At 35.2% G+C, this 24,511-nt stretch overlaps 1 protein-coding gene across 1 annotated transcript in view; it reads left to right on the top strand.

Annotated features, from left to right (window-relative positions):
• ADGB (androglobin) overlaps window positions 1–24,511 on the top strand; it is a 130,682-nt gene that overhangs the window by 66,232 nt on the left and 39,939 nt on the right. The window contains exons 16-25 of the mRNA XM_072857952.1: window positions 985–1,048; window positions 2,739–2,841; window positions 3,854–3,995; window positions 6,151–6,265; window positions 7,756–7,923; window positions 9,996–10,134; window positions 16,950–17,084; window positions 19,373–19,466; window positions 22,128–22,262; window positions 22,454–22,607. Of these exons, the coding sequence (XP_072714053.1) occupies window positions 985–1,048; window positions 2,739–2,841; window positions 3,854–3,995; window positions 6,151–6,265; window positions 7,756–7,923; window positions 9,996–10,134; window positions 16,950–17,084; window positions 19,373–19,466; window positions 22,128–22,262; window positions 22,454–22,607 (1,249 nt within the window). The remainder of the gene's footprint in view (window positions 1–984; window positions 1,049–2,738; window positions 2,842–3,853; window positions 3,996–6,150; window positions 6,266–7,755; window positions 7,924–9,995; window positions 10,135–16,949; window positions 17,085–19,372; window positions 19,467–22,127; window positions 22,263–22,453; window positions 22,608–24,511) is intronic.

Here is a 24,511-nt window from a genome sequence, read left to right as displayed (position 1 = left end):
GTGTCATTCATACACAGAGAATGTAAAATAGGAAGTTTTTAACTTGTTAGCCAAATGTAAAATACTATTGACCTTGACCTTTTGTAGACCACTATAATATTAATTACTGTATAGAGCATTTGTCAGTTTCTTATTTCTGTCACTAAACGCATGAGACTTTACTTATTTTCACAGTGAACTGATAAAGTAGCTGTTAACAAAGCATCTTGATTGACCTTTGAAGAATTTATCACTCAGAAGAAATTAGGCACCTAAGATTTTCATTTTACCAGTCAGTTCTGTTGAAAGCATTTCCTTGTCTGACATGCCTATATCTCAGATACAGTGAAAATAAGATGAATGTTCAGAGTTCATATCAACTTTGAGAAATGAGAAAAATTTTAGTCATTGTAGGAGTTGATATGTCAGCAATGGATCAGGATCCCTGTGAAGTTTCTTAGTAATCAAAACATTTCTTTTACATAAAACATTAGACTTCGCATCTGATTCCATCCTCAATTAAAGCTGAAGTCATTTTTGTTGCCGTTGGTTAAATCAAGGTCATAAAATATTGTTGTCAGGAACTAAGAGGCTTTCTGAAGGTGTGCAAACACCACAGAATTGAAAATGCACATTAATAAACTATACAAAATAGTTCTTCCTTACAGTGAGACTTTATAGATAACTTTATTACAGTAATTTTCAGGTAGGCATGGAAGGTTTAGAGTAATATTAGCTTATTACCATTTATAGGTTCAAATTGGACCAATTAGTGGCCTCACCTCCAATGGAAAACTGTAGAAGTGCAGCAAAGGTAGAAATTAATGTCAGCTACTTTCTCTGGAGATGAATTGTATTCACCTTCTATGAAACTAAAAATGTTGAACCATTTTTGAGAAATAGCTGGGAGTCTGATTTATGCTATGAAATAGACATTTACATGAAATATATCATTTATACTAAGATTATTTTCCTACATGTATTTTTATTTTATTTTCTCTCTAGGAACCTGTATGTTTTCCACAAGCCGCATACATATGCTTATAACTATCAGAAGACAGATTTTAAGGTATATGACTGTATTGAGGTTTTATGTGTTTTTTTTTTATTTTTGTCAAAGTCTTACATAATTAGATAATACATATATCCTAAATTACATTGGTAGATCACAGAGAACTGCTATTACTGAAAAAATAAGAATGCCTTATGATTACTATAGTCAATACAAAGATAACGTTTGCTAGCAAACATCCAGAAGTATTTCAAATATCCAGAAGTATTTCACTGTGTTTAAGACAAGAAAAAAATGTTATAGAATGCTATTGCACAATAGGAAAAAAATTGAGTATGTAAATCATGAAAGTTGATAGTAGGAGTATATATTACAGTGAATCAGATCTCCATCCTCTCTTTATCTTGATTTAAATCTACCTTATAACAATTTAGAGACTAAATTAAATTTAATGATGATTCAGCTGCAGAACCTGCCCTTCAGTTCTCCTTCATCGTCACCTATCACCTAAAACCCAAATCAGGAGTCTGTATAGCATAGCCCTCCATTTTCTCTTTACATGCTAAGTCCTTTAGCAATTTACAAGATTCTGTTGCAGGGATTAGAAATATTTAGCTGTGCTGAAATTACAGTATTTCTTTAAACCTGCCATTAGTTCATATTATCAGAAGGTTATTCAACATGTTTGAATATCCTGTTCCAGCTCTAGTTTTATACTGTAACTGAAGTATAATTGTAGAGTACTGAAATGTAAACTCCAGGCATGAACTTTATGAAAAATCCTGTACTGAGAAGGTTAACTACATGGATTGTGCTTCATAATTGTAGTATACCTGCAATTTCACACCTCTCCATACTTGTAATCACATCACAAGAAATTTTCCCAATCACTGCACGATATATTTTCACAAGCCATAATCAGCATCAAGACTATGTAAGCCTGTGTGCTATTGTGCCGAGAAACTAATCCTTGGCTGTAAAACCATTCTATTTTTTTACATTGATACAGATGAGGTGTTTACACTATTAGGTAAATTCTGCGTCAGACGTATAAAAGAACACTTTTATATCATGCTATGAAGAGAATAGTAGTGGTATTCCAGGACCAAAACCAAAAAATGTATTGATATGACTCTGGAGAATGTAGGAAGACGTATTAAAACAGTTCTGAAGCAAAGAAGCTCATTCACTTTCAGAGTTTGAAGAATTTCTAGGAACAGTAGAATCACTCTATAGTTTCTAATATTGGCATAGGAATTATGTATTAAAGTTGAGAGTGAAAAATGCTGCCTCCATATATTTTTGTTGAAAAAAACAGAATGAGGCAGAATCAGTCATGTGTTGTAAATTAAGAGTGCTTATTTCTTTCAAGCTTACTGCCATTAATTAGAATCAGAAAGTTGCAGCACAAAACAAAATTTTTGGTCTTCCATTGAATGTTGTTTGGCAAGTAGAACTACTAAATTGAGGTACATATGAAAAATATCATATAAAAGTAGATATATTCTCATTCAATAAACTTTTCTGTTTCCTTTTATCTCTTAACATTATGGTTTATACATGCAGCATGAGGCTCTGGGCTTAAATGACATGTCTGAAATTTGGAAGAAGTATGACAGTTAATTACTTACTTCCCATACCATAGCTAGGGTCACAATATCTGAAATCTTAGTGATACTTTGTTTAAGCCCAGGCAGACAGCATTCAACAAAACTGAAAGATCAACAAAGTCTGTTTTTCTATGCAGTCTACTGATGACCAAGTCTTCTATTATTTACTTGTGGACAGTCTGATGCCCATTGAAATCCTGGTTAGCTTTTCTGCATTAGTACACTGGGATGATACTGGAGGTAAGGCCAACACAGAAAAGTGCATGTTAAAAGTGCATGTATTTTCCTATACTCGAATATGTCTGTGCTGTTGTGTTTGGCTGTGGTGTATTTTGGCACAGTTTGAGGGTTTAGCATTAAATAGTCAAATTGTTTCTAGGATATACACTAATATTCAAGTAATACTTTGTTATTTAATATTGGTGATTAATATTTTCTTGAAAGGATCTCTCCCTTTACTGTTTATTACTATTTGCTGCAAGCTTTTCATCAATATATTTCTGGTATGGATTTCCTTGTGTTTCTTAGGGGTTTTTTTCCTACAAATTCCATTCTTGCAAGCTACTTTGTGCCTTAGCTGATCAAAATGCAGTAAAATCGGCAATATGACCAAAATTTATTTTTGAAGTGATTTTAAAACTTGTGCACTGGAAGCTCTTAAGTATATTTACAGCTGGCTTATTTCAAGCTCCAACAGCTTGGATGGTTTAAATAAAAATCACTTGTATTGTATGGAAGTCATAGAATGGCATTCAGAAAAGCTAATGTATGTCATGACAATCAGCTTAAGTTAATCAGACATTTAAACATTGGATATGGACATAATCTTAGTGCATCTAGAGTAGAGAAGATAGAACCAAAGGAAAGCTTAAAAAAAACAAACTGACCATCCTGTTAAAATAATTAAACTATAATATAAATATAAGCTTCATATGGCTGTTTGCTTCCTTTGCCTGTGGACAAGAATGGATTTTTATGGAGTTTTAGAGCAGCCTTAAGTGACTTGGAAGACGTCTGATTTACCCATCCTCCTAACACATTCTTTTAACCATTATTTTCTAGTAAATAGTTCAAACCAGCCATATTCTGTACCACCTATGCATTTTAAATGACTGTCTCTTTTCTCTGAATTATCAAAGCCTAAATGAAGACTTCAATGACTGTGAAGTAGACACAGATTCTGCATAAGTGTAGTTGTCTTCATTTTACTGTTATCCCCCCCATTTTGGGGTTTTTTTCTTTCTTATTCTAGGTACTAAACGAGAATGTTCTAGTATTTCAAAGGGTGTGCTGATGGTTGAACATTTCTCTTGGAAATGTGTGACTCCTGGAGAACTTTTGTTAAAGATGCATACATCCGCAACCAAAGCTACTGTGTTAAATCTTCCTGCTGGGTATGTACAAGGCTTCATTTCTGTCCTAACACTTTAGTCTTAAGGATTGAGATGATCTTTCACTTTACACAGTAACTAAGAGTTTATTTTCTAAAATATAAGTTTTTGGACTATCAAACTGGTTGATAGCTAGGATTTGGTAAGACTGCAAAATTGCTATGAATTTAAAATAATTACCAAAACCTTTATAAAGACTTTGAATTCTTTACTCTTATTTAAGAGCATTTAGCAAGAAAAATCACACTGATTTTCTGAAAAATAAACTAGAATACAAATTCTTACTTAAACATGTTTCTAACTAGAATGATTTTGACATGTTTCCTAGAGTACCAACAAAAATTAAAGAATTAGGATTTTTAGTGGAATTGTAAAAGAATGATGATACCATAGGAGGTTTCATAGCTTTTCTTGAAACAGGATCTATGAAACATGACAGGAGAAATTCTGAGGTTATCCATGAAGCCTTCCATTTCTTACTTCACATTTACATAGTGCTTAATATGATTTATTTCTCTTTGCATGTAACTCTAGATATTCAGTGTAGAGCATTGCTTGATTGTTTAAATAAATAGATAGATAAAAGGCAAGAGACTTTGGTATTTGTTAGTGTCTGAAAATGCTTCCAGTGAAACAAGGAAGGTGACATCTTCATATGTTGCCATAAGCATAAAGTTGCTGACTAATTCATTGAGGCCTTCTACTTTTCCAAAAATGAAGAATCACCAATTTAATCTCAAAGAGATGAGACAAAATGTATTTTTAAAAAATCAAGTAAGGTTTCAAATAAATAGGCATAGAAAGAAAATACTACAATACTAGCACATTGATATTAAATCAAAGATCTTTAATAGTGCCCTCTATTTGTTTTGATTCAGACTAAAAATGGAAAAGTTATTATTGTGTTTATAGGTTAGTTCTGCCACCATATTCTTAGCGTAGTTTCCAAAAGTTGCATATCTCTGTCCTGTAGGGCTGCCAAAATCATATATCTTTTTGCTTCTGCAAATTTCAAAGCTACCAGAGATACAGGCAGCTCAAATTGATAAGCTTCTCACCTTTGATTCTCTCTACTTCAGGCAGAGCCAGCAGGCTTTCAGGAAGCTTTAATTTACAGCAGGTGTGGGAAACAAATGGGCTTATTGACTGCTCCCCCATTTCATTCGAAATGAGAAATGACTTGCTAAGCCAGGAAGGCACTTTCTTCCCTCTGTCTGTTGGTGGCCAGGGGGCATTTCAAATTTCACTCACAAGAAGATGCAATTAAAAAAGTGCGAGTGTGTGTGTGGGGGGGTAACTCTCCTTTCTTACTCTCGCTGCCGGATCTCCGGTTAACACTTTGAACCGTGGCCTGGATGAACTTCTCCAGCTAAATGCCATTCTGACAATCATATAAGACCATGAAGCTTCATCATTTGAAAGCAGCAAGCTCCTCAAGTATCTCAGTGGGACTGCAGGACATCGTTGACTGGAGAGAATGAAGAGAAGAGCATGAATCCCCTGTGTTGTATATAGTTAGGAATCGTTTCTTTTATGATTCAAATCTGTTATAGGATACGATCAGGCAAACAAGAATGAGCTGAGATGAGTGTATCCCAATAAGTCATAATGAATTTCTGTTGTTTGCCACCTTAGAAGGTTACAGTTGAGCGGTTTGGCCCACAGTTGCTCCATAAAATGGTCGCTTTGTAGTGTTCATCTAGCCTGACATGATTAGTTGTTAATTTTTTCTTGTTTTGTCAATGCAAACATGGAAATTATGATCTAAGTAATGGACGACCAGAACACCTGCCTTCTTCTCTAAGCTTTCCAGAGCAAATATGTTTTTAAGTGTAGCTAACTAAAATCCTGACTAAAAAACTTTGGGTTTGTATCTATCTGAAATAGTGAAACTACCTATTTTGCTAAAGAAAACCAAAATAAAACCTAAACAAATAAAATAAAAATAAAATAATAGTGACTTCTCTGATTTCACCTACTACCTATGTTTGGAGGTTCTTGAGAAGCAAGGACTTAGAAATGCAGGATTTGAAGAGCCGGTATATCTAGGAATGGATTTCATTTTTGCCAAATGTATGAAAGGAAAAGGGTAAGAATTGCTGTGATTTAAAAAAATAAAAAGTGCTTTTTGGATTATTTTTTTTTTCCTTGAATGTAGGCGACACATATTGCTCTTCACAGTAAGTTCTCCCATAGGGCACCATATTCATCTGTGTAGCATGGTGCCATGTGTCTTTGGAGAAGAGGATACTGTGATGCCAGGTCTTGAAAAGGTATGCATAACCAGAACTAGTCAAGCATTGTGATAAAGGTGTTTCTGACTATTATTTAGTTTTAAAGTGAAGTACTGTTGGATCTTCATTTAGAGTTATCATATTTAATGGTATGATATTAATTTCAATATGAAATGAATGAGTGCATAAAAGAAATGTGTTTTACAAAACAGCAGGCACAGAGATCCATATTGCAGTAATTGTCTTATATAAATATGTAAGTAAGCATTGGATAGTATTGTGGTTTACATAGAACAGCAGCGTAAAATGGAATGTTAAAAATACTCTTGTTGAAATACATATGTCAGAGGTAGTCTATAAGCTCTCATTTTGAGGCATGTGATAAGAGTGATAACATACACATACAGATATTAATTAATATTCAAAAATACTTGCCTAGTAAAATAAACTGTCACATCAGTAAAGTTTGTTTTGTCCCACGAGATCACATACTACTTACTGCGTCCCAGAGTAGCTTTTGTACCTAAAATGCACAACTGATTCAAACAATTTTTCGTAGCTGAGATAAGAGGCCCAGGGGAGTAATTGCTACAGCTTTTGTTCTTTGTTGCCTACAATCCATACAGATATCACTGCCATCCATATTTTCAAGATTTCTTTGGCAAGCAGTAGGCCCAAATATTTGTCATGGGCACTGGGGGGAGGGAGAATAGCTTCTAGAGCACAGTTGTGCCAAAATATTTTGAAAGGTGAGTGTAACAGCGAATTTATATAGCAGTGTAGATTCAGGGTCCTAATAATAGGACATTAAAGCTGCTTATGCAAATTTATTACATTTATTGTAGCAAAGAAGTTTAAATATAAGAAGTTGGGCCCTTAAAATTGTCCTGTGGCTGTACTATCCCCTTTTCTTCAGATTGTGAATGGAAAGCTATTCCTCATGAAGAAGATAAAGCAGAATTATATCCTGGGGTTTTCTCTGCAGTTTTTTTTGAAGACAGCAATTTCTCTGCAGAGTGTCATTTGCAGGAAAGTGTCCAGATTCTTGCACCGAAATCCTGATGGAGATTAATGATGCTTTAGGCAGCATGTATTTGGATGTTGTTTTCAGCAGGATACAAATACTCATCTGTCCTTTTATAACAGAAGAGATGCTGTGCATTTCAGCTAACAAGAGTCTTATTATCACTGCAGTAGAAAGTCTCTATGTGCATCTTATTTTTGATTAAATTTTCTAGAACTAATGATACAGGAAAAATAAAATCCTTCACAAATATATGTTATGCTGCCTGTTATAGTGTAACATTTTTATTTCAATAGCTAAAATCAGTGAAAATTTTGTATGCTTTTGAATACCAGAGACCTAACTGATTTTACAGTTTATAAAATTAATAATAATTACTTGACTTAGGAAAAGTTTTGTACTTCAGCACAGAAAAAACTCTTGTATGCTGTCACAATCTAGAAAAAAGAACAAAAGAAAATCTTAAAGCAATCTTTCTAACAATGGTTGTTTTTCTTCTCTTCAGGAGAGCTACCGGTTTATAGAACAGGCTACAGCTATCCTGAAAGCTGTTGGAAATGTGATAAATAATTTCAGCAGTAAGCCTGAACTTTCTAATGCCTTGAAGGAGTTGGAACTAACTCACTGTCCTCCTGGCCTCCACGGTACTGGAATGGCTGAAGAACACTTCAAGGTGAACAAGTAATTTTAATAAACACGTATCTAAAGGCTACAGAAGCTGGATAACAGCTTAACATTGTCGTTACTCTTTTCAAATCAATGACTATGCTTTTAAAAAGGACCTCCTGAGTGCTCCAAATGTGGCGTTCATTATTAAGTGTAAGCCCAAATGACATAACTTGCAACTGTGTACTGTAATTATCTTCTTTTAATATGAACAAATTTTAATATGCACAGAGTAGCACATTCTAAATTTCAGTCTCTAGTTTTGTCAGTTTGGTTTAGCACACTTTAGGGCAGAAAGCATCAGCTTTTTTTATTTTGTGACTTAATTTTGGATTTAAAAGACACTACCTGAAATGCAGAAAAGCCAGACTGATTCCTTTCTGTGCCTAATGTTGATGGCACAGGAAAACATTATTACAGCATATATTACTGAAGACAGTAATGATTTTTTTTCACTCACGGAATTTCTGAGTTTTTTTTCTTTGTTTTTTGAAACTGCAACATTCTCGTTCAACTTTTCTGCTCTGTGTGTGTGATAGTGAGTCTTTAGATACATGATGAAAACATTACACTTTTCTGTAGATCTCTATACTGTAGCTTTTCAATATTATAAAAAGTTTGCAACAAAAAAGTTATGTAAAAGATACGGTAATTTTATGTATATGCAAATGTTGATATAACTTGATATAACTGCTATAACTTGATTTTTCTACAGTCAGTACTTTATATATTCCAGATTCACTTACTTTCATCAAAGTACTAGAAAACTCATGCAGTTTAGATTGTGTATTTTAGAAGATTGAATAGAAGAAGGGGATTAATATTTTTATAATCACTCATATTAAAAAATAGAACACCTAAGCCAGTGCTTTTATACATGGGCTTGACACCAGGCTCAAATTCAACAAAACAACAGAATTAAGAAAGAATGATTCCAGGTGCACCACTCATGAAAGAGGTAATTTTCATGCCAAGTCCAACAGAAAAAAATGGTTTCACCTCTCTGGAATGGAAAATACAAATTTTAAATGTATATGCTCATATTAAATATGTGTAAAACTTAGGGACCTTAAGAAAAATTCAGTAGGCATGAACATACATATCTCTTCCTCTCTCCCCCTCTAAGAAGACCAGCGTATAGTTTAAAGGAATAAAAAACCAGAAATGAAATAAATGAGAGGGACTGAGCTGTCGGTGATTTAAGAATGCAAATATGGAAGTTATCTATCTTTAATACAAACAGTGAAAAATTATTCTGAACATAAGACTGTAATAAAGTAGATTCTTTCTTCACCAGTCTTAAATCTTTCAAAATAAAGGAAGTGTTTATTAATATTAAAATACATAACTTAGGATAAAATATTTCCAGAAAGCAGAAAAATCTGAAAATAAGGACAATGAAAGAGGAAAAATTATGTCTTTTCCAATAAGTTATTACTATGTTCTTCAATTCAAATTATAAAACAAGCTCTGAAAAACACACTCTAAAATTTCCATCTATTGGAAGAAGGAAAAAGAGACTGGATTTCTGCTCTTTAAAGAGCATCAATATGTCGAGAATAAAAATAGAGCCATCAGTTTAGTCATATAAGTAGGACACCAAATCTTCCCCTCTTGCCCATCAATATATTCTTACTTTTCCTTGTGGTGCTACCTCCTAATTCAGTAAGCATGCCCGTTCAGTTATTGGTCTCTGTTCTAAAACCTCTAATAAGAATGCCAGTTGTCATGATATTAATTATAATCTGTTCTTCTATCCTCTGGTATGAGACCATCAACTCACTTCACATGAACTAGCAAGATATTTTTGGGTGATATAACTTACGCTGTGGAATCAGTCTTGTATTTAATAAGCCAGGCATGAAACAGGCTTTCTCTTGATTGTTGGCTTGAAGCATTGTAGTCCTACAGTTGAGACTAATTTTCACATACTGTATTTGTTAGAGGAAGTTAAAGACTTCATTTTTACATGAAAAAAGAAAAGAGCTAAACAGTTTTTGAAACAATAATGAGAATCAATATAAATCAGCTTTTAAAAATGAATCATTCTTTGAATGCTTTTTCTCTTCTTGGTTTTAGGTTTTCAATAGTGCATTTTGGTATTTGATCAAATATGTATTAGGCAAGAAGGCTCCTTACAGCTATAAATTTGCCTTCAGGTCCTTCACTTTGGATTTTAAAGACATTGAGGTTTCTGAGGATGACACTGTGTCTTCAGGTACTGTACTGGTATTGCTAATCACTTTAAATATATCTGCCCATTCTTATTTTGAAGGAAGCCAACTCTTCACTAATCATGTGTTTTCTTGCCTAAGTAAGCATGGTTCATTTCTTATGAGATGCCTAAGCCTTCTACTGTTGACAGCACGTCTGAGACTCATCTCAGAATAGAAATTATCCTTTTCTTTGTTCCAGAAAGTCTGTTCATGTTTTGTTAATTTATAAAATTTGTAAAATTGCCTTTGTCTTCCTTGGCTTGCATTTGTCAGTATTGACAAGCATTAACAAGCATCTATAGATGCTTTTTTTACCTGATGTACTGCAGATCATGGCTCTTGTTCAAATTACCAGCTGAAAAGGCCTTAAATGCATACATTGTTCACAAAATGAGAGTGAAGGAAGACTCAAGTTAGCTGAACTTTCAATGAAGCTACTATTTCTTGGCGATGGGTTGGGTTTTTGTTTGTTTGTTTGGGGGGGTATTTTGTTTTTTGTTTGTCTGCTTGCTTGCATGCTTGTTTTTTAAGCCCATTATTTGGCAAATTTATCGTGTTGGCTGGCTAGTCACACACTTGTAGTGGGGAACTAGGTACAGCACCATCCACCTCTTCTCCAGCCTGTGATTAGGGTATGCTGGATGCCTGAAGGTACTGTGGGAGGAGCCATTGGAAGACAAATGGATTTATTACAAGCAGGGATAATTCTCTTCCTGCAGGTTCTTTGCCTCATTTTGTATGCAGGCCGGAGGCATAAGCAGTTAGAATTAAGTTTGCCTGGCAACCAAATATATGGCTCTTTTCCATTTTAAGAGACTTATTTTGCAGTCTCTGTGACTTTTTAATCTATTAATATTAATATTTAATTTATTAATAGAAGCTTTATGTATATGGTTTCATATTAAGACAGAAAAATAATTTATCTGAAAAATTGGCAGGAAGATACATCATCACCATTTGAAGGCCATTCTTTCAGGGTGACTTAGCTTTTCCTTCTGCTATTATCAACTTACAGTATAAAGTCTTTCTCCTTGGTCAATCAAAATTATATTAACTTCCTTTCATTAGTCAGTTTATTTTGGAAAATTGGTATAAACAAACTTCATTAAAATTTACACAAATATCTTTACTGACAAAATGATGTAATACTCTTGTTCTTCAAGAAAGCACATATACGTGTCTCTCACTCTTTAATGGGGACTTTCCTCCAGATCTCCTCTCTTCTGAAGGTTATTCTTCTGTGAGACATCAGAGATGAAGGATCAGCCAGAATGACTGAATAACTCATTGTATTTTTCACAGAATTATATCCTATGGCAAGAGTATAAGGTATAAGGGTCAGCATATTGACATTTGTAGCACCACTTGAAGTCAACACCTGTCACATTTTTCAAGATGACTGTGCTACTGATTTCTGTATTCCCCCCAAAAAACTTAAATACTTGTCAGCAGTAGAATAGAAGACATTTTTTAATTAGATTTGAATAATTAGCACAGTTGACAGGTTGTAGCAAAGACCTCATGTATATTGCTGAATTATGAGATCCACTGTGGCAGAATATTTTTTAGGATTTGGGGGGAGAATCAAAAAAGTGGAATAAATGTATGGAGGAAGAAAGATCTGTTTCAGTTTGATTTCCTCCAGTGTCCAATATATCTTTTTAATTTAGTTGCTTTTCCAGACTTAAATTACAAAAGATTCCTATTGGTCTGGAAAGTGAATTGTTTCCCTTTGGCTTTATTGACCTTGGATATACATTTTGCCCTGCTTAATTAAGGTTGCATTAGAATAAATGCATGCTTTTGTTCAGGTTCCATCCCAGAACTCTAAAGAAATGGAGACAGCTTCATTTAAAAAAAGCATAAATCAGGTGAAGTGTCAGGAAAAAATAGGTAGATAGCAGGAAAAAACAGGTGAGAAATGCATTGTAGGAAGGCCTAGAAGGACTGGCATCACCTGATTTGCCTGGCCCACATTAGCACTGCTGTATTGTCAGGTTAGTTGCTCAGATCTTGTCAAGACTTGAATTATAACCCTTTGGAACCTAACAGTCATTAGTGTAAACTACCGTAGCAGATGAATGAAATCTTTTTGTTGTCTGTGTCTGAGAGTAGATCGGATCCAATCTGAGCTTTTTTATTTTTTCTTAAATGCCACCTCCATTTTATTCATTAGCATATTCATTTTGCACTGTGTGCTGAATTCATCTCAAGATTTACCAAGGGCAAGGATATTATGATGTACTGCAGTTAGCAGTCATATGCCTGGTAAGGTTTCTGAGGAGCCATCCTGAAAATGATCTAGTGACATTTATTTGTCTGCCAAATACCATCCATCCCCATGGAGCAACTAGCAGAGGAGCCACAAGAAACAAGTGGAAGACCATGCCATGTGAACATATGACAAAAAGATGGAAGTTTCTGAAGCTGAGTGCTTCTCCATGGCATGGCTCTTCTATGGTCTTCTGGGAAGAGAGTAGATAAAGGGACCCTGCAGAACATTGGGCAGTCATGAGATGGTGAATTTACAGAGGTATGCGATGCTTCCTGGGAAAGGAAGCATATCAGGATGATGTTACACAAGATGAGGGGAGACAGTCTTGACAGCTCAATACTGCTTGCCTGCTCTCTGTTGCACATTTCTTCTCTTTACCTTGTCCTGGTTTCCTTGGACCCAATAGTGAGCCAGCTCCGTTCACGAACTCACTGGAGGTCTGAGGCACAGATTTCCAAGCCAAGTCTCAGGCACTTGACAGTCATTTAGGCACAATTCAAAGGGTGCATTTCTTTCTCATGGATAAATTCCAACTTTGAAGTTGGAAGTAGAGTGCCTTTTGTGTGCAGTTCTGTTAAAACCTTCTGGTCTGAAATTTTCTCTTATCTAGAAGTCAAGCTGTTAGCTATAAGCTTATCTTATCTGTGTAAACATATTTGAGAAATCCTGTTCCTGCCCTGTTCTTTTCCAGAACAAGCTTCTCTTTCCTCCAGAAACATAGGTTAAGAGCAGTGATAATACAGCTGTGCTGTGTGACTAGAGAGATAATCCCGGACATTTGTTTCTTCTTGCACTTTGGATTTGAACTTGAGTTCCACTAAGGGGTAAGGGAAAGTTTGCATTATTTGGCTGAATATGTAAAGTGCCTCTCCAATACACGCAAAATAGACCTTTTTCAGAAAAAGCATTACATTACATTGCCTACAGTAGATGCATCCACACTGTTACAAGAAAACTGCAGCTGATTTTTTGGTGAACAAAGTCTTGCTAGACTGCTTTGAGAACTTCAGTTTTATTATTAGCAGGGTATCTTCTGATTAACATGTAAAGCGTGTCAGAAATTTTTGAGGAATCAGTTTTCAATCGTAACGTCAAATTTGAAGCACCCACTAGTTAATATTGGTTGATTTAAAGCATTTCACAGTAACATACTTCTCTGCTTATAAGACAAAATATTAAGAAGCGTTAAGTCAAAAAAACCTTTGAAGATCAGAATATTTAATTTTTACTTCATTATTTTGACTTGTATGTTACAAAGAAAAATATTTTTGTTCTTATGACATTGTATTTAAAAAGTTAGAACAAAAAAGAAATTGAATCTTTAGGAATATATAGTTTCAAAAAACATCCATCATGTCCAGTTTTCAGCCTGATCTGGGGTAATTTTTGACTGTTTCTAGAAATAGAATTCATTTCTGTGTGTGACACTGCATCTGAATTACTGTATTTGTAGATTCAGAAACAATTTAACATTTAACTAAGTGACTGTATATCCATATATTCTTTAGCCTCACATATGAAATGTATTATTTCTAGTGACATAGGTATTTATTTCTAGTTATGGAGTCCACCTGACATCCCCAGTGGATAAACATTTAAGTTTGTTCATAGGGCAATACCAAGCCAACACTCTATGTGTATTCCCCTATCAACATTTCATAGCTCTGTTCTGAGGGAGTAATGGGGATAATGAGGTCTTGGTTCAGTGACAGGGGAGCTGGAATTTGAAGTCATCAGCCTGGTCTCATATAAAAGCCATGCAGATAGGAAACATCTATTGGGCTAGATCTGAACTGGTACAGGTGAACAGTTCTGTAATCAATAGCAGCATACAAAAACATAAATGCTGTTCTAAGTGCTTATGGCACTGTGATCTTCAGCTTTTGGAAAATGCAAGCCCTTTCAGTTCCTCTGCCTTTGAATAAACTCCTCTACAGTAGAAGAGTAAGACTTGGCTGTAATTGCTGACCACAGCAATTAATACTTACTTTCCCTCCCAAGCTGCTTCCACAGCAGCTTAACCAGTGTAACTGCAGGCTGTTGCAGTACTATCCCCACACCCTCCTGCAGCTCCAGCACTGATCAAAGCTTGTGCTGGGCTGATTTAGCTTGCTAAGTTGGCAGAAATGTAACCCAATAATAAGAAAAATTAGAATCATCATATCTAAGTGAATTTTGGTCACTTCTGGAGCCTAAAAGTCTGCTTATAGGCAATTCACAGTTCTCTGGATATTATGAATGTTGTTGCTGGCGATACAAATACTGAAATGCAATATAAGCCATTGATTAAATGAAGATCAGATTCTGATCTTTTTAGACCTTAAGGTGCAGCTTCACTAAACGCTACTACTGAAGTCCTGTCCTTCTCCCCTTCCCATTCCAGAACACGTACTCCCACCACGAGCAGTTGCACAGATGCTAGGGAATCAGATCAGCTTGCTGATTTCGCTGGAAGCTAAGCCAAGGGAAAAAAATTAAAAACCTGTTCATTCAGCAAGCTAATCTGACTCACCATGCCACTGTGTAATCTCTTTATACAATATTCATTTTTCTGCACCTATTACAAGGTTCTCATATGACTTAAGAGGAGAGCCTATTGGCAGTGACATAGAGCCTGACACTACTAAACTACTTGCTTACCTGTCTGAGACCAAGTGCAGGTGGCACCGTCTTGCACCAGTTGGGCACTTTCTTGGGGAAGTTGTCCATTACTTGATTATTGATTAAGAAGCAACAAGAATAAGAGGTGCTTAGATGAACCAAGAGTAATAGTAGATGTAGTCACACTTTTATATATTATTGATTCAGGTTCAGTGTTAGGGTCTCCTTATTTGTTAGGTCAGTCTGTGTAACTATGTGTTAATGTAAAAAGTATACAACTTTTACTTACTTTATAATATATTATTTTGCCTTATATGGGCCATTCTTCTGAGCTAAAACACCTGCTGAAAATAGAAGTCTATTTCCTTTCCTTGAAAACAATGATTAGTGGGGTCAAAAGGCATTTTGCCACTGGGTTATTTAATTATAAAATAGACAAGCTTGTAGATGGGACAAATTAATTTTGAAATATGTGTTACTTTGATGAATAAATGGGAGACGATAAGAGCCAGACCCTTTTCAGAGATGCAAAGTGACAGGACACATCTTAGAACATGTTAAATTCCAGCTGAATATTAGGAAAACATTTTTCACCATGAGGCTAGTCAAAAATTGGAAGAGATTGCCCAGCGAGGTTGTAGAGTCTCCATCCCTGGAGATATTAAAAAATGGACTGGACATTTATTCAAGACCATGAGCAACCTGCTCTAAGTTGATCCTGGTTTGGATGTGGAACTGGACCAGATGACATTCAGTTGTCCCCTCCAGCCTGTATTATTCTGTGATTATATGCTTCTGTTTTATAAAAGTGGTTGTGCCGTTCATATTACTGAGTTCTAATCTGTTGTCTGTTGAAGTGGGCTTGTGTCAGAGTCACTAAGTATTAAAGAGGCTTTCTGGGGTTTGGAAATGAGACAATAATGAGGAATGATGGTTGGGAACACAGCCACATTTAACAATATTCAATAAAAGATATTGGATTGAAACGTGTGATCTCCTGGCTGATGACAGCAATATCTTTTCTTAAGCTAGTTTGTTTGTCTGCAATGTGGTCTGCATTTTTCAAGCAGATTTCTCTCTTTTCTCCTCCTTTTTGTTTGCTGGTACTTCCTTTTGGAGCACCCTTTCCTTCCTCTCACACTGTCTCACTGCCCTTGTTCTGTGTCTGTGCAGTTCTGTGTCTGTGCACTGGCCCCTGGCACTGGCTCCTTGTAGTGCTGCTCCCCACACCCTCTCCCTAAACCCTGGTGCTGGTGGCTCCCAGGATGCTAATTCTAGGCAGGGATGCCTTCAAAGAGCTCATTACTAACCTGTTGGAACCTACAAATTTCTGTTCCACTCCAAAACTCCTTGGTAACAGAAAGTCACAGTCAGATAAATGAACTCTCACTTTATCATAGATTTTAGCCTTATTCCATGGCTCCTTAGCGAAGGTTGAATACAATGTTTTGAACAACATCGGTGTTTAAATTATTACTTAATAAAATTATCAGATTGAGAGACAGAAGCACTTAAAATCTTGTGAAACTCTTTTAAGCTGTATTCAGAGTCAGGCTTTAATGTATCAAATCCTGTTGGTTCATGTTTGGAAGGATATTTTGAAATTACATTAGGAGACTTGATTGTAAAAAATGCACTGCAATAGCTGCCCTTAAAGAGAAATAAGAATTCAATGATTTGGTATTTGGAATTAGTATAGTAGTTACATTCTGACTTTGTGTAATTACACAGTATATTTTGTCTAATTTTATCATGATAAGAGCAAAATATTAAGAGTGATATTTCTGTCATAAATGGAAGTTTTATGCAGAAACCACTCTGTTTCTGGAATATAGCTCTCTTGTAATTTTGTGTTTGGTTTTTTTCTTTTTAACTTCACTGCAAGCAGCTACAGGACTTCCACCTTTATTGATGTTGCTCATTCTCCTCCACTTCTTTCAGAGAGTTGTGAGAAGAATTCCCTTAATAGTTGGCAGAACCAAACTCCCACTTCTGAAGAAGAAGCAGCAGCTCTTAAACTTCAAGCCATCTGGAGAGGGACCTATGTTAGGAAAGTACTGAACAGCAGAAAACTGGGTGTGTCCTTTAAAAATGCCTTTTAAAAAATGGTTCATACTTCACCTTATTCAAATATTTACTGTAAAGATTTTGCTACTAATTAATATCTAGTTAAATTGAACTGAAATGCAATAGAACGTTACAGTTGAATCTCTGATCTCTTACAAAACTAAGAATAGTGGGGTTTTTTAACCTAACCACTCAATTAGCACGTATGGTACTAAAAAGTAGAGGAAAGACACCGCCCCTAGATTTTTGTAGATATTAAACCAGAATTTACATTAATGTAGATTTAGGTCAGAGCTGGGCTAATGTGGGGGTTTTTTTCTGGAAAGGTAAGGGAAGTCCATATGAGAACCTAGGCATCATAATGGATAATCAGCAGAACACAGCATCAAAGGCTGATACTGTGCTTAAAAGATACTGTGCTGATACTATCCTTCATTCTTATGTATATAAATAGAGGAATCTTACATAGCAGTTGAAGATTTGTGTTACATTTCTTATTCAGCAATTCTGTTATCTCAGCTGGAATATTGTGTCCAAGTGCAGTGTCCACAGTCCAAGAAGAAAGATAGGTAACAACTGAGAAATTCTGGGTAGAGTTGTAAGGATCAGGATTAAAGAAGGTCCTTGTACTTGCAGGCTGTTAGTTTGTAATTTAAGAAAGAGAAGATTAAGAATTACTTCACTATAGTCTGTAAGTACCCATATGAGAAAATGAATTTGATAGCAACAAGGTCTTTAGTCTGACATCCGAAGGGTTAACAAGAAGGCCTTTAGTCTGAGATTCAAAGATTGTGAGTTTAATCCAGACACATTCAAACAAGAAAAAGTGGCATTTATTTTTTAAAGGATAAGGTATTTATTGGAATAAACCAAGATTTGTGTTGTAATACTGAAAACTTTAAAATGAAACAGATACTAATCAAATTCAAAAATAATTAGTCATTTATATATGATGAAATAGCAATTGATATGTTAACAGGACTGTTACACAGAAAGTTAGATCACAATGATTCCTTTTAGCCTCATGGTATATGAATGCCTGAGGATCGTGACAAAGAAAACTGCTCTGTTGTGAGATATACGTTCCCTCTTTAGTAAGTCATCCCCATCTGCTGGAAGCTCCTTCTTGAATTACCATCATTGCTGGGGTTCTTTCAACTATACATTTACCTGCACCAGAGGATCTCTTCAAGCTATCTTTTGTACTTTCATCTCCTCATCAGTAAATCTGGTACTGCCTCTCTCCCAAACTATTACCTGTAGCCCAGTCTTGCTTAAGCTTTCCTCCTTAAGCTAACTACTAAGTAGTCTAGTGCTCTTCTACTTTTGTTTATGAAGTGCCATGTAAATTAGGAATTTCCATAAACTTTCACTAGTATTATTAATTTCTACAAATCCCAGAGTCCAGAAGCTGTTCTTCTGAAGTTTAGATTTTAGATTTTTGCCATTTGAGCACTATTTGAGTATCCCAACTCTTTTCTTCCATTGTCTATGATGTCTTTCTTTACTTCTGATTTATCAATACTCTGTTATCTTTAATTCTGATATTATCTTTACAGTGCTTTGCTGTGGGGCGTTTTTTTCAGTCATACTATTTTTCTCTTCCTTTCCCCCATTATCTGTAATTTTTTCTCTCTTATTTGTCACTACAGTAAAGTGTTATTACTCCCCCCCTCCATTTCTGTCACTAATTGCTTATGCAATAAAGAAGGATTTCACCTGACTTTAGTCTTGAAAAGTTAGACAACAGGTCTAAACTAGTTGCCTAGTCTTCATCTGTATTCTGTGGATAGAAGTAGACACCTTGAGATGACAACACTTCCTGTCATCTGAGAGGTATCAAGCATGGGTAGGATGAATTACCTTCTGGAGCTGCCCGATTCTTTTCTTTTTAGCTACACAGATTGCATAGGCACATACATACCCCTTCATGGTATCTGCAAATAAAAGCTGCTGGGAAATAAGCGGCGTATTCTCCGAAGACAGAGATCACCTCACGTCACTACAACATGTTACAATGAAAAAACTGTAAATCAGAGAAAATATTGATCACATAATTTTTGTAGTTGTAGGAGTGCTGAAAAGTACAAAGGTGACGATGAAGGGAATTTCCTCTGTCAAATGAGAAATTAGTTTTCAGCTCAGTGAGACTTCTGTAAAATTCCAAATAAAAACTAGTGGTTCATAAGACAATTTACTTGTGCGAGTGGCATTTTTCACAAGTATTTGGCAGGTGTATATTGAGAACAATAAAAAAGTTAGATGTTATATTTTCTAACTTATTTTATTATTTGCAGGTACTAAAGAAAATGCTAAAGTCAAAGAAACCTTGCAAAAATTGTGGACTGCAATTGAGCTAAATTTTGAACAGTGTGCTGTAATGCTGTTAAGGTAATAATGTAAAAAATTAAACTATTTTATTGCAGGCAGTACCATAGAATAGCCATAAATTGCTGGCTCGCAAAATAAATATGGTAAGAGCATTACTAATTTTAAAATTACAAAGCTCTGTTGGAAGGGATTAGATGTTTTTAGTGAAGACACGCTATGCTTTATTCTGTGTACCCTACATGAGTAAAACTATAGCAAACCTAATTTTTAGGTATGTGTGTTACAGATTTTTTCACACAGCTTGAGCTAGAATATTACCTTTCTCCTGTATTTAATTTTTTAATATCCTGTAGGCTGTTTCGTCAGTATAAATCTGATACCGATTCCTTAGTTAAACAGCTAACCAGTTGATTTAAAGAAGCATTTTGATTCATGCTATCTGTTAAGGAATCCTGGTTGACATTAGAAAGGAGATAGCTATGTTATTTAATTGTACCACAGTTTATATCATCAGAGGATTTGTTTGTAACACTTGCTTGAAGGAAAGTAGATGTATTTCCAGGTAGATGCTTTCCCTGGTATTTAATTACAGCTTTTGCAAAGATAGCTACTCTAATTTCAGTGGTGTTCCTTAAGTCATTTGCAAGCATGACACTCTTTGGGGATCACATGTTTTCATTAAGTCCTTCAAAAATATCTCTGCAAGTGTTCACACAACTGATCTAGTAGTAGGTCAGTTCTGCCAGGGGTGAGGAGTGAGAACTGGCAATAATTACTGGCTGTGAGTATGAATACTCACTCCTTATAACCAGCAATTTGAGGAACAGTCATATGGGGTATAATTTTATTTAACTTTTTAGTGTTTCTAATCTTGTCAAACCTTTGTATGTTGATGGGATCAGGCCTTTGCAACCACAGCCTTGTTCCAAATATTAGATCTCAGTTTCACATTGCAGCATCTCTCAAACAGCAACGATCAGATGCAGTTTTTACCTTAAGACTTTTAAAACTTATGGGACTGATTCTTAGGCATTGTCCCAGGGGATACATTTGAGTCTTAAAATTATGCTAATGTGATTTTGTTTCTTTTTTTTTAACAACTGACAGACTTGCATTTAATATAACAAGCTAGCACCTTGGCCAATAAAGTAGCATGCAGGAATTTTGGAAGTTCAGTATTAGGGTAAAAGTTTTCCCATTCTCTAACCCCAGACTTACTGGAGGCCAGAAGCAGTACTATTTTACAACACAAACATCAGTTTAAAATGCCCTAGAACTTCTCAGTTTATGCTAGGGTTGCCACCTGTTTCTCATTATACATCCCATGTAAGCTCATCTATGTTTGTCCCTACTATAATTTTCAATGAATTAAAAATTCGAGGTTTCTGAGGGGCTTTTTCTGTCTCTGTGTGTGCTGTTTATCAGTGGTGGAAGGAACCTTTGCAAAGCTTCATGGACTAAGATTTCAAACTGTTGTGCTTTAAATTACTTCCAGCAATATCTGCATCCACTCTGTGACTCACCTTAATTAAATGTCAAGGTCAGCTATTATCATTGCTAAAAACATGAATGTGGAGATTGTTTCTGTAATTCCGATTACTATATAGGAATGACAGAACATCAGAGTAGCATTGTCTAAATTTTGTGGATAAAACTTTTGCAGTTGAACAACTTGAACACATTGATATTCGACACAGAAAAGAAGATAGCTATCACAGAAAATGGATGTTGTGAGGTTTCTTTAGACTATCCCCTTTACATAAACCATATAAACCAAACTTTGAATTAGAGCTATTAAAAGATAGCAAAAAAGATATATTGTTTACTTACTGCAGAAAGCAGGTGGTTAAAGAATAATGCAAGACAGAGGGAGTGGCAGGGAGAAGGACAACTTTTCCTTCACCTCTATGCAGGCATATCTTCACTCACAATCTCCAGAGAAAATCACTGGAAGGAGCCAAAAGATGGAGTGAGACCAGTTACCTTTCTTCTGCCCTTCACCTGACAACCTGTTCACATAACAGGGAATTTTGCATGGTGGTCTTCACATTGCTTTGTCCAGAGGAACATTAATTTTTGATAGGGCATATGTTAAATAAAAATTCATGGTGTCAGTTAGGTGCCAGTGAGGTTAGCTCTAATTTCCCAGAAATTCATAACACCTGTGAGCTTATTTCCTTACAAATAACTTCTGAATTGACAGTCTTAGGTTCTTTCCTGTGTGAAAGGGATGTCTTTCATCCCATTTTAAATTTATTTGGTTCTGCTTTATTCCTTTCTTGTTCAAAAAAATTTTAAAAGGAAATAAAGGGGTTTTTAAACTCCTAATGATGCCACAGCTTTAAGATGACAGCTTAATATAAAGAAATGGAAGTTATGCTAACTGATATTTAAAAAAAAAAAAAAAAGTAAAGTTTTGTAGAAGCCATAACATTTTGGGTGATTAGAAGCAGTTGTACTCATGGATAGACTGACTGATAGAAATATTTGTATGTAAGTATTGGCCATTACAGGCCATTAGCTCTGAAAGAGCTGATCCCTACCTGATGTATTATTTTTTGAGAGTGAACAGCTACTAAAGAAACATTAGTAACACATTTTATATCATTGTTTTACATTCATGCATGAAGCAGTGTTCTTCATGATTAGCATAAGTTAAAGTCAAGAAATATGTGCCCTCCTGATTAGATTTAAATATTTATCTTGTTTTCTGCTTTCCAGAGAAATGTTTAAAAGAAACTGTAAGTCAATTGAAAAGTTTCCCTGTTATGAAGATGAATGGTGTAAGGTCTCTTTTGCTGACTATGCTGTCACGTATGCTGATCAGCCACCAAATGTGTGGTTTGTGGTTTTTAGGTGAGTTTCATACACACCTATATAACTCTTATGGGGAAATAGTATTCACACACTGTGGTTTTTCACTAATCTGCTTTAAAAACATAATTTTACGTAAGTCTACTTTCCTTAAATTCTAATATATACTTTTACTTAGTTGTATACAAATCATTGTATTTGTGAAAATAATTTTACTATAATTTTTTTTTTAGAGAAATATTTCTTGTTCCAGAAGACATGCTTATAGTGCCAAAGGTGTATACCACTATCCCTTCCTGTAGACTTCATGTTGTTGATAATGACACACTGGAGGAAATGCCATATGTCTTTTTCAAAGTGGCACCTCATGTTTATCCCAAAAATAAGGTAAATGCAAAGAGTTGTTGTGAAATAATTTTCAAAATAATAAGAATTACCCAAATTCTGTGGACATTTTCAGCTATGTCATAATGTTCTACTTAGAAGTGCACCCTTATTGCTAATAAGCAAGTTTGAACAGAGACTATCACTGATCTGCTTCTGTGCTAAACCTTTTACTGTGAAGGAATAGCCTTAATTTTCTTTTATATTTTTTACTATCACTAAATAGAGGAATCTCATCCAACTTTCCTGTGCTGTGCTACTCAGTGGCCATATGGTTGCTGCTGATGCTGTCCCTCTGACAGAACAACCTTCAAGAGTCAGGGGCCAAACTAAGAATGAGGTCTTGAATAGCCTTTTTAAAGTCATGCTTACAATAATTAAGTTAACATGCATCTTCAGGTGCTAATGATAATTGCAGCATTGATGCCAAATACAGCTTTAGGTATGATCCCCCTCAAAGCCTGTATGTTACCTCAGAAGCATGAGTGTAAATTGCTTCTAAAAAATAACTATATTGTTAAATAATTATCATAGCTTCCCCTCCTCCTGCCTTTTTATCTTTAGGCTAAAGACGACAGTTTGCTTAGTCTTTCCTTGCAAGTTACATGTTCTACACTCTTGATTACTCTCTCCTCTGGACTCTTTCCAATTGCTGTTGTTTTTTTCTTGTTTATCATGCACAACACTGAGCACAGTAAACTTTGCACCAAGGATTAACTTGTGGCCATACAAATGATGAGTAAGGAACAACTAGTTAACATGTCTTGTAGGCTTTACTTCTGCTTATACATCTAACTGTGATGCTTGCCCTATTTTGCAACACCATTCTTAACTCGTACTTCTGTAACCCTAGGTGCTTTCCTGAAGAACTGAATCCTGTAGTTTATTATTCCTGACTAAATATAGTGTATTTCACTACTGACTAGCATTAAATGCTATTTTTTCAGACACTTTCCATAGTTTAAAATAATCTTGAATTTTTATTTTCTCTTCCTCTAAAGTTACAATCCTTCTTAGTTTTTGGTATCGGCTAATTAAACATCTATGTTCTCCATTCCACCATCCACATTACTAATAAAAATTCTGAATGGAATCAGGTTCAGGTTAGACCTTTGAAATCTGACTGATTGCATCCTGTTCTTCCAAAAGGAGCCATGAATACGTGTTTTCTGGATGTGATTGTCCACCCTAGTTTCTTCATTATGACAGCATTTCCTCAGGCTTAGAAGAATGATCAAAGAGACAGTGTCAGGTGTCTCCTTCATTCCCATAGTGTGCTTTCCTATAGAAGGAAGCTTGATTGGTTTGATAGGACTTGGTTTTTGCAGTCTTTTTGCTATGTTGAGGGCGTTGCAAGGAGTTCATTTTATTAGTTATTTCATGATGTTTTCAGCCTTTGGAGTTATGCTGACTGATAATTTTCTAGACACCTTTGTCCCTCTAAAAAAATACAATATTGGAGTTCTCTAGTCTTCCAGTACCTTACCTGTCCTCCATCAGTTATCAAACACAATTTAAAAGTTTTGTGATTGTTTTAACCTGTTATTTAACCTTCAGACAGTTCAGAAGTTCATCAGACCTAACTAATCCAAAACCTTAATTTATCTATATAATCATTTACTACTTCTTTCCCTTTCTGGCCTGCCTCTTACCTCTTTAGTATTATCTCTAATATTAACTATTCTAGCCACATGTTCACAGTTGACCTTTTAGCGAAGAACAGGTTTACATTTTAGCCCTCTGTCTCATCTGTCAATAACAAGGAATTGATGTCAGTTACAGTCTTAACACTAGGAGTATTTTTCTTGTCTGTCTTTTGTAACTTTACTTCCAATTTCATCACACTAGTTTGTTGTTTTTTTTTTAACTAGAATGAACTTGCCTTATCTAGTGTTTATAGTGAATAT

This window comes from Ciconia boyciana, chromosome 3 (genome assembly GCF_034638445.1).
Source record: "Ciconia boyciana chromosome 3, ASM3463844v1, whole genome shotgun sequence".
NCBI lineage: Eukaryota > Metazoa > Chordata > Aves > Ciconiiformes > Ciconiidae > Ciconia > Ciconia boyciana.
Note: the sequence above shows the minus strand (reverse complement) of the source record. Positions and strands in the feature narration are given on the sequence as shown.